The 10190-nt window shown below is 40.3% G+C and overlaps 1 protein-coding gene across 1 annotated transcript; it reads left to right on the forward strand.

Moving 5' to 3' along the window:
* The first annotated feature begins 4076 nt into the window (after positions 1-4076).
* Positions 4077-8825, forward strand: stx12l (syntaxin 12, like). The gene is made up of 9 exons (XM_061081905.1): positions 4077-4176; positions 4296-4365; positions 4485-4584; positions 6263-6400; positions 6541-6584; positions 7304-7409; positions 7503-7575; positions 7664-7746; positions 8733-8825. Exons 1-9 carry the CDS (start codon positions 4077-4079, stop codon positions 8823-8825), a joined length of 807 nt encoding a protein of 268 aa, XP_060937888.1.
* Positions 8826-10190: the final 1365 nt, after the last annotated feature.

The raw sequence follows: 10190 nt of genomic DNA on the forward strand, positions 1-10190 counted from the left end.
TCAGTTGACTGAATGAACTTAAACAAACTAAAACATTCCATTGTTCATGTATCTCTTCTCTGAAATGTGACACTGCTGTAACAAATGGTTGTCACTCCCGCTTCATCACTCTGGGCGTGTTACAGCCTTAACTGTTCCCTGTTCATGTCAGTGTTCGTTGTGTCTCTCTGTTTCTCTGTCTCTGTATCTGGTGGAATCCTGGCAGCTGGTGGAGACGAGGGTCCGGATTGGAGAAGCATCAACCCTGAGCCTCCCATCATGACGAAGCACTTAAGGCTGGCAATATAACTTCTGTCCAGCTAGTCAGTCAGGGCATCTGCATTTGTGTGTGTGAACGGCTCGCCCCACTAGCTCTGTATTAATACAGCTCCTGCTGTTGTTTTAAGAAGCACTGGTTTCTGTTAACTGAGAGTTGGGCCAGATACTTTCTTTGATTTGAACAAGCACCCACCAGCCCCTTTTTTTCTGTTAGTTAACTAACCAGCTATTCTGGTCTGTCACACGAAAAGAGTTAAAATGAAATTCAGATATCTTTAAAATCAGTCTCCAATGACAATAAAGGAGGAGATTAAAATGGGTTTACCTGAATTTTGACTTCGGAGAGATAAAATGAAAATTTTAGAATAGATATATTTGAGATGTAAGTATTCTATAAATGTGGCCTAACTACACATAGTTGCATTGATCACCTTTATATCCTTAATGCCCGGCTGCCAACATTGAGGGCGTTTCCCCTTAACTCTTTAAAACAGACATGGCAGCCCCCGTGCACGTTATTGTTGTTTGCACAACCCATTTTAGATCGATCTACAATATCAATTAAACAGTCAAGTGAGTTTTAAGGAGAAAGCCAAGACCTGTGTCCACCATCTCATCATGTTGTACGCTTGTGATGACATCATTACATTTTGTTATGTGTGGTGCAAAAAGGGCCACATCTCAAAAATATAAAATTTACAAAGGTCAAATGACTCATGGAAGGAAATATTTCATAGTTTATTGTTTGGGTCATTATATTTTATGTATTAACTTAGTCATATGTAATTACAGGATATTAGGCATTTTATTTGATTTATAACAAAATTATGACAATTTCTTGACAAGAAATGACATCACAGTAAGCAAAGTTACCAGGGTGAACAGTGGCGGACCATTTCTATTACAGAGTTAGGTCAAATGGAAGGTGATTGGTTCTTTGCCTCATTTACTGTGTCATGTCATTCCTCAACTCCCCAGCAAAGGGAGCCATTGAGCTCCTGAAGATGCTTTCTTCTCATGTGCCATGCAGTGCACAGTCTATTCCAGCAGAGGGCATCTTCACTCATTGGTTCTGTAGGTTTCTCTCATGTCACTCTTGTCATTAATGATTACCTGACATGACATCATTATGAAACTGTTACTGAAAGACATCAGCATGAGGAATTACAGTCAAAGAGTTCAATGAAAAAGTCACATTCCCTCACTGTTGATACACAATGTGTTATGAAACCATTTGTCTTTAAACTGTGAGCACACTCCACAGCACTGGTTTCATAATGGTTTCATGTAAAAATAAATACAAGTCTACACTGAAACCTCACATTGTCCCTGATAAGAACAAGTTATGAACTTCTACATCGCATCTCCCCCATCACTAGCATCAGATAACAACAGCAGCATTAGAGACTCATGTGTCCTCTGTGTGTTGTCATGTGCACGGCTCCACACTGCTGCAATCAGACGTATTATTAGTCAGTGGGAAAGTCATGGGACAGGCACGGGATTAGAGAGAGAGAGAGAGAGAGAGAGAGAGAGAGAGAGAGAGAGAGAGAGAGAGAGAGAGAGAGAGAGAGAGAGAGAGAGAGAGAGAGAGACTTTACTGTATACTGTCCACATTCAATGTTTCAATGGACATTTTATTATTCTTGGTGGTGACTCCAAATTATAGTGGTAGGTTCGAGGATTTTGATGAAATCAAATGATGTGTGCATACTATAGACTGTATATATAGGTGCATACATGTCATGAAGCTGTATCTAGTAGGGAAAGCAAACAAACAAAAAACATAAGACAACCCCCAAAAACTGATATGATGAACTACATCTCATGTGGGGATGATAGCTGGTTGGGTGTGAATGCTGAATAAACAGCAGAAAATAGTATTCTATGGTTATAGTATAACACTTATAATGCAAGCAATTATCTCAGAGGTAGTTTGTGTTATTTTTGAAATTCTATTTACAAATTAAATGCATAAAAACTTTGCAAATATGTGCAATCCCAAAATAACCAGCGAGAGTGACAGTGGAACAGGCACGTAGACATTATAGATGTGTCAGAAAGAATAAAAATGCATAAACCTACATCAAGTTCAAAATGATAAACAGCATTCATATAAAGGAAGATGGGGGGGGGGTCGTTACTTATTGTTCATTATAAATTTGATAATACATTTGGACGGTTGTGTTGCTTTTGTGGTGTCTAAAGTCTTCATACATTCCTCGGATTCCCAGGGAAATCCACTGGAATTGTGAAATGGTGTTAATCCCCACATTCCTTATTGACAGTGAACGCATCCCGAGAGCTGCCGTCGGATTAGCGCTGTGGACACGTGACGTCACGGCCGGGCTGGGTCTGCTGCTAAAAAAAAAAGGAATAAAAAATGTGATGTGAGGAGGGGGCGCAGACAGAGACAAACACTGTGGAGTCCAGCAGCGTCAGGGTCAAGTAAGAGCTTTATGTGAACGTGACGTCAACCTCACTACAGACCATAATATGCAGGCTGGAGTTATTAGCGCGGATTAATTCGTTTGTTTACCAGGTCTATTATGATGTGTGTTGGTGTCAGTTGATGGATGAAACCCTGTGTCAGGAGCCTGTGTTAGTCCTGCGTTAGTCCTGTGTTAGTCCAGTGTTAGTCCTGTTAGCAGCCTAAGGTCCAAGGTGCTTTATTCCGCCTCTCCTAAACTGTGCGTTATGCCATGAAATCACGTGATGAGCTGTTTTCTCTGTGTTCAGCTCGAGACGCTTTGACTTGGTGGCCACGCAGTTAAGCCTGTTTTGACCTGAACACAGGGCTCTCATCAAAGCAGGACAGGTGAGAGACATTAGCCGCTGTTTAGATACGATTCTCCGGAGGATGTCCGGCTAACTGGGTCCGGACTTTCTCCGGAGTGTTCAGGTGAGGGGTGTGGCAGTGAGAGGATGGATTGTTTACAGCACATTAACACCAGCATCAGGTCTTAACACCAAAACTCAGTAAACATAGGCAAAATCATTATGGGAATTTGCTCCAGTTAAATATTATTAAAAACAACAAAAGCAAGAGGTGACAAAGACTTTTCACCTCACTCTTGTTCGGGATGACACCCACCGTCTGCATATCAAGGTTCAAGTAATTTTACTGCAGAAATCTCAAGAAAATTAAAGGGAAAGTCAGCTCAATTTGCATTCTGATATTCATAATTTGCTTTTATCACATTTTATTCATCAAAACCACTAAAGTCTTTTTCAGGCTGACCCTGAGTGTTTGTATTTCGAGGTTAAGAATTTAAAAGAAAATTTAAGGTAAAGTCAAGTCCATTTTATTATTGCATCCATAACTGACATACAAACAACTGTACCGCAACACCACAAATTGACGCTCATCAATTCTAAAGCCGCAACTGACTCCGTTTACACAAACTAGAAACGTCAACTCCACACTCACCCACTCACTCTGGGTGATACCTGTGGAGGATCTCTTCTGTTTTCTTTCATTGGCTCTCACTTAGACATTTGCATTGACTCATACAGCTCCTCTGGAGAAGGGTCGGATATACCCCTCCTGCTGCTGTTGTTTTTGTTGCTGTCGTCCATCACTGCTTCCAATATTTAACAGCTGTATGTTGTCTTCAATTTAAAAAAATAAGACAAGAAAATATTAGAAAAGATAAGAACATTTTTATTTCAGGACAAATAAATCCCCAAAAAGGGATTTTAGGAAATTAAATTACGGAAATGTTCAAATGTTATAATGTAACTATTGTGTTGTGCTGTGTTTAGTTTGTCTGTAGAGAGCGTTCGTTAGTGTGACAGGCCAGCGGGGTACAGCCAGGATGTCGTCAATGAGAGGAGACAGCAGCTGGTCCCAGCCGCGGGACATGAGCAGCCTCATCCAGGCGTGCAGTTTCAACATCCAGAGGATCAACCAAAACTGTGAGCTTCCTTACTGCATCCAACACACGGTCACACAACAATGTGTTCACACCTCTACACATGAATTATTTCCCCAAATCAGCTGCATGTTAACTGACGTGGGTATCTTCTCTCTGCAGCTGGTCAGATCAAAAGTCTCCTCTACCAATTGGGGACGAGCGAGGAGACCTCAGAGCTGCAGGAGAGGCTGTGAGTGCTTGTCAGGCATTAACTGTATCCCATGCATGTAATCATCATTTGGTACAGTTTGTGAGCACTGCAACAACTCAAAAGTTCAGTCTAAGCATTTGTTTGTGCTCCCCCTGCAGCCAACAGCTCCAGCACTACACCAACCAGTTGGCTAAAGAAACCAACAAACATCTGAAGGAGCTGGGAGCACTGCCCCCGCCACCGTCTCCATCAGAGCAGGTGAGTGTAGAAGCTTGTTTAATTTAGCTTGTTTCACTAAAGCTACATGTTCAGATATATGACATTTTGAATTAACATACATGTTGTAGTGGAAAATCTGCCGGTCAAAGGTCAACTCATCAGTGAAGAAAGTGCTCAGGAGCCCTGTGATGTCTTATGCTGAAATATGTTTTAAAACATGGCCAAGGAGAAAATCAGAATCCAGCGATACAACAACTGTGCATGATGTCCTCTCATATTCTAAAGTCATACTTGGTCATATGATATATGATGGTCATACTTTAAACCCTTACAGATAATGTAACGCTTACTCAGTCTCATATCTGTGGTGTCAGGGAGTGAAGCTTTTGACCTTTGACCTCCCCAAACATGGACACACAACCATGATCTTGAATTTGCTTGAATTTGCTGTTTTAACTGTCTCAACTTTAGACTTATAAAGAACTACTGTAGCCAGCATATTATGCAATGCTTTTGTTGAGAGTACCATATCAGGTGAATGCACCACAAAATAACACAAGCACCTATAAATAATATGCCACCAAATTAAAAGGCATTAAGGCTGAAAACACAAAAAGGAACAGGAGTATGCACTATGGAGTCCATGGCCATGTAAAATAAACATCTATGCTCACAAAAAGAGACTAGTTTACTGATTTTACAGTGATGAAAGAGAAATGTGTGTGTTTTGTACATCAGGAGGTGATGAAACACAGGGAGTGTGAAGGGTCAGGTGAGGGCAAAGGTCATGGAATACATCTAAAAATAATCCACAGCTCCTGGAGCACGTCAGACAACCTCGGTGTCAGCTGGTGAAACGAGACAATACAGTAATTACAGTACATTAAATTAGTTCTATTCGCAACGTGAAAAGTAAACGGACTGAGTGACGTGCACCATGATGTCCTCTGCTTTGTTTCAGAACCATGGACAGCGCCACACCTGTAAAGTTACATACAGAATAAACAGAGAAGGCTAAAATACTCCACATGCACATGTCACGCCCACAAAAATGGGACTTGCAAACTTTTAATGTCCAAAATGTCCACTTGCTTAATCGTGAGACATACAGTATTCATGCAACAAAATATGATCTATTTATTTAAACATTTAGAATAAATGTTAATGTTGAATAACATGTTAATTACACAATAAGGATTAAGACATTTAAAGTGAGATATTTTAAAACTAGTTAAGCTTTACTTTTTCTTTAGTTTCCTGGATTAGTGGATGTCTGTGATACATTTATTTAAAGAACACCCTGGGGGAATGATATTACAATGATATTAAAATCGTTTAAATACCTATAATGCATATGATAACTTAACTCAGTTGTGCTCGTTCACAGCTTTGAAATAAACATGCTCTTTTTATGCTAAAAGATACTTAAACAAACAATCAGAAAACATTTTGTTTTAGACTCACAACGTCTATATGTATTTGTGCAATTGGAACGTGCTCCGTCCAGAAAGGAACAGCAGACCTAAGGTCATGACCCTGTTCTCTTAATAGTAATCAGGTAGTGACCCTGCTCCATCCTCTACAGGTCTCTGCAGCTCTGGGCCTAAGTTCAGGAAATGAAAGGTTAACATTTGTACAATTTACGGAGTCCGACATGAGAAAGTAAAAGAAAGAACATTGAAACAGTCTTTATTGTTTCCTTTGTTCTTTCTTCCAGAGGCAGCAGAAGCTGCAGAGGGAACGCCTGATGAACGATTTCTCTGCAGCCCTCAACAACTTCCAGGTGGTGCAGCGGAAGGCGGCTGAGAAAGAGAAGGAGTCAGTGGCCAGAGCTCGAGCCGGATCCAGAGTCATGGTGAACAAATACCAGACTTTACATTGAATACAATGGTTTAGACTTAACCGCCAGTAACATTATAGTCCCAAACACACAGTGATTACTTGAATTAAATATGAATGCTGATGCTGATGAAACCTTTTTGTGTCTGTCTCCAGGGAGATGGAGTGAATGTGAATGACCAGCTGGTGACATTTGAAAAGTAAGTTTCATAAGTGTTTTTTATTATTATTTTACACTCATCCACAATCTCTGTCGGCCATTTTGTTCTCTGTTCAGTTTGTTTCTTTAAGTTCTTTGATAAACTGCAAAGTTCAAGCTATTTTTAAAGAATCAGTCCACAGTGAAACAGGTCTGTGGAAAGTATTTTCACTGTATCCAAATATAATAATGAGACATTATAATCCAGCGCATGGTGACACTATCAATATGACCAGCATTTAGCATATTGTAGAAATATCAGCAGAGTAAAGACAACGATATGTGTAAGGTCATTCAGAAACATTCAGTATCATTACACAGTTTGTCCAATAGAGGATACTGTTAACCTTTACACCTAATTAATGTTTGTACTTCATATGTCTTGGTCATAATTTTTTAATAACCAAATCTTAGTCATCTCAATGAAAATGATTAATAAGTGAAAATAATGTGTTAATGTGGAATACATTACATTGTTATTGCACTTATAGAATGAGCCTCAAACATCCTTTATTGGTCAGCAATTTTGGAACATAACCCTCAAGAGTCGCTGATCAAGCCTACATGATCAAATCAGGTGGTCGTTTCAAGACATCACAGCATACACTGAGCCAGTCAATATTTTTTAAATGTATGAATTAACGCAAAGTTTCAAATGCATTTTGATCTGTATTGTTATATATATCATGATATGATGATTATTATTATCGTATTGTTCAGGGATGACGAATGGGGTCCGAACCAGACTCAGACTGAGGAGCCTGCCATCACAGAGGAGGACCTGGAGCTCATCAAGGAGAGGGAGACAAACATCAAACAGCTGGAGGTATAAACCTGAACCTACATGATGTCCCACAGAGAGAGGGACGCTGTCACTGCATAGTTGTCCTCATGTTGTCCCTTCTGTCCTCCTGTCCAGGCCGACATTATGGATGTGAACCAGATCTTCAAGGACCTGGCTGTGATGATCCACGACCAGGGAGATATGATCGGTATGTAAAAGGAAACTCGGGTTAGCCCTGAGTCTTACAGTTGTATGTATGTGTGTTAATGCTGAGGCTCCTGTGTTTCAACTGACAGACAGCATCGAGGCCAATGTGGAAAGCGCTGAGGTTCATGTCGACAGAGGAGCAGTGCAGCTGCAGAAGGCAGCCTACTACAAGGTAGGATAGAGGAACTGGACAAAACTATGGAAACACATGTAGAGATTAATCCCATTTTAAAAAGCCAGCTACAGATGTGGGGCATAATAAACTAAATAATTCACAATGATTGCATGTTGAAGGGTAAGACGTGGTCTGATTCTACATTCCATGAAAATACCGAACCAACAAAGGGCTGATCCCATTAACACACAGCCTCACACATGTCCTTCATCTGTAGAGCTGCAAAAACACATAGAGTGAGCAGCACTGTTGCAGTGAGTCCTGCACTGGTCCATCTATGCAAACCCACACCAACTGGTACCTGCAAATCTCTGTACTGGACCCGACCCGCTACTCGCTGTTATCTCCAAGTCAAATCTGGACTCACCTGGAGCCGTTTACATTTGTCCCACCACCTGACCCCTTATCCATGATTTAACAAAAAATGCTACATACACAGTAACTCACATCAGCAGGGTAATGTACTTCTTGTCCTTCTGTTTTAGTGGTTGAGTTGTGTTCTTGAAAAAGCATCTGAATTGTCACAGCCCCTGAGCCCCTGCAGCTGTCAACGTGTTTCCTCAGCGAAAACGAGCCAGTTTGCAGCTATCAAAAGATCATACTTTTGGTCACTTTCTACAAGCAGCAGAGCCACAAAGAAAGTATTCACCACTGGTTATTTCTGTCTTTATGTCTCCATTTTGATGAACTAACTAGTTCAGTGTCAGTCGTGACAGTTTTTTGAGCTGACCCTAACCCTAACCCTGAGTAAATGTAACTTTTTATTATAATTTCCAAACCCTTGCTCAGTCACATTCACCAACAGATTGTTGGTTTGGGATTTTTTCATGTGATTTATTTTTAACCATAAGAAAGTGATACAACATGTTGATTTAAAAAAGTTTGATATGACCTTCTTATGTCCTCTACCAGTACCACAGTGACGTAAAACAGCATAATCCCATCTCCTTCACTCACTCTGACATGATATTTTTTGTGTGCAGAGGAAATCTCGTAAGAGGATGTGCATGCTGGCCATGGTGCTGACGCTTGTGCTCACCATCCTCATCATCATCATCTGGCAGGCCATCAAATGAGAGGAGAGGCACAGACCGATGACATCTTCAGACAACTTCCTGTGTGTGTGTGTGTGTGTGTGTGTGTGTGTGTGTATTTATGTGGGAGGACAACTGAGTGGGAATAAGAGTTGGTTTGTTATATTTTATGTCTTTGGAGGTTAACAGCAACATGTTAGGAACTAAACTGCAAATATATTTTGTGATGCTGTTGAACATTTTTTATCGTTTGTTTTTTTAAGTCAAAAACTGACATATGTTCTTCCTCCTGTAGTTTGGGACGTTACAAACTGTTCTACTTCTAACTCCACTACTACTGCGTATAGTACAGATGATAATAGGATGGGGATTTTGCAGAATGGAGGAGGGGGATGATTGATGCGTGTGTGTGTGTTAAAATAAAGCTATGTGTTTTTATGCATGCACAATACAAACCCTGTATCCCTACTCAAAAGTAATGTTCTCTTCAGTGTAACTTTTATCAGTCGAGCCCAGCTCGGATTATTATGACCAATGTTGCACAATTTTGTACAGAGAAAGTCCATATTGTCTTGTTTGAATGTGGAGTGTAGTAAGTAGTGTCTTACTCATGATAATGTTGAGAGAAATATGGTGAATGTGTGTCTTCAGTAAAACAGGGTTGTGCTTGTGCTCAGCAGAAAGAGAATTAAATACAGATCCACCTGATGATGTACTGCTGGTGTCATGTCTCATTTCGTCCACCAGGTGGGGAGCTAAGCATGATTGGAGTGGGATCAACACTACAGAGTGGAGTTTACCTGATACTGTAAATGAGCAGCCCTGGAGTTTATACTTTAGTGTACTGAAGTGGGACCACCATAGTGGGAACACACCACATAAAAATACATGTAGCTATTACCAGTAGAAGAAAGCACACCTTCAAAATGTGATACAATTTGTTTTTGTGAACAGTCTGCCAAGTGTATACTGGTCAAATTTTTTTACTTGATTATTGTGCTGGAATAAAAACGAAAAACATTTTTAAGTGTAATGTGATGGTGTCAAACACTAATAATAGCTTCAATCCTAAAGAGTCAGTGTACCAAAGAACAAAACCTGCAGCATCAAGCCTCCACCTGAATACACTGGATAGAGTTATGATGCTCACAGTATTAAAATGGCATACATATCATTATTGATAGAAAAATCTGTTTCCTTAAAATCTCCCTGTTAATCTACAGAGAGTTGTGGCAGGAACTTACATCCAAACTATTAAAGTAGCTGTGCAAAATGAATGTATGGTCCAGAGTAAAGGGATGTTGGACTTGCACCACAAACATGTGAACCATGACTCTCCTCCTGTCTGAGTCCGTCCTGTGACAGACTGGTGACCTGTTGAGGGTGTTCCTCCGTCTGTCGCCCAAT

Source organism: Limanda limanda, chromosome 11 (genome assembly GCF_963576545.1).
Source record: "Limanda limanda chromosome 11, fLimLim1.1, whole genome shotgun sequence".
In the NCBI taxonomy this organism is placed as follows: domain Eukaryota; kingdom Metazoa; phylum Chordata; class Actinopteri; order Pleuronectiformes; family Pleuronectidae; genus Limanda; species Limanda limanda.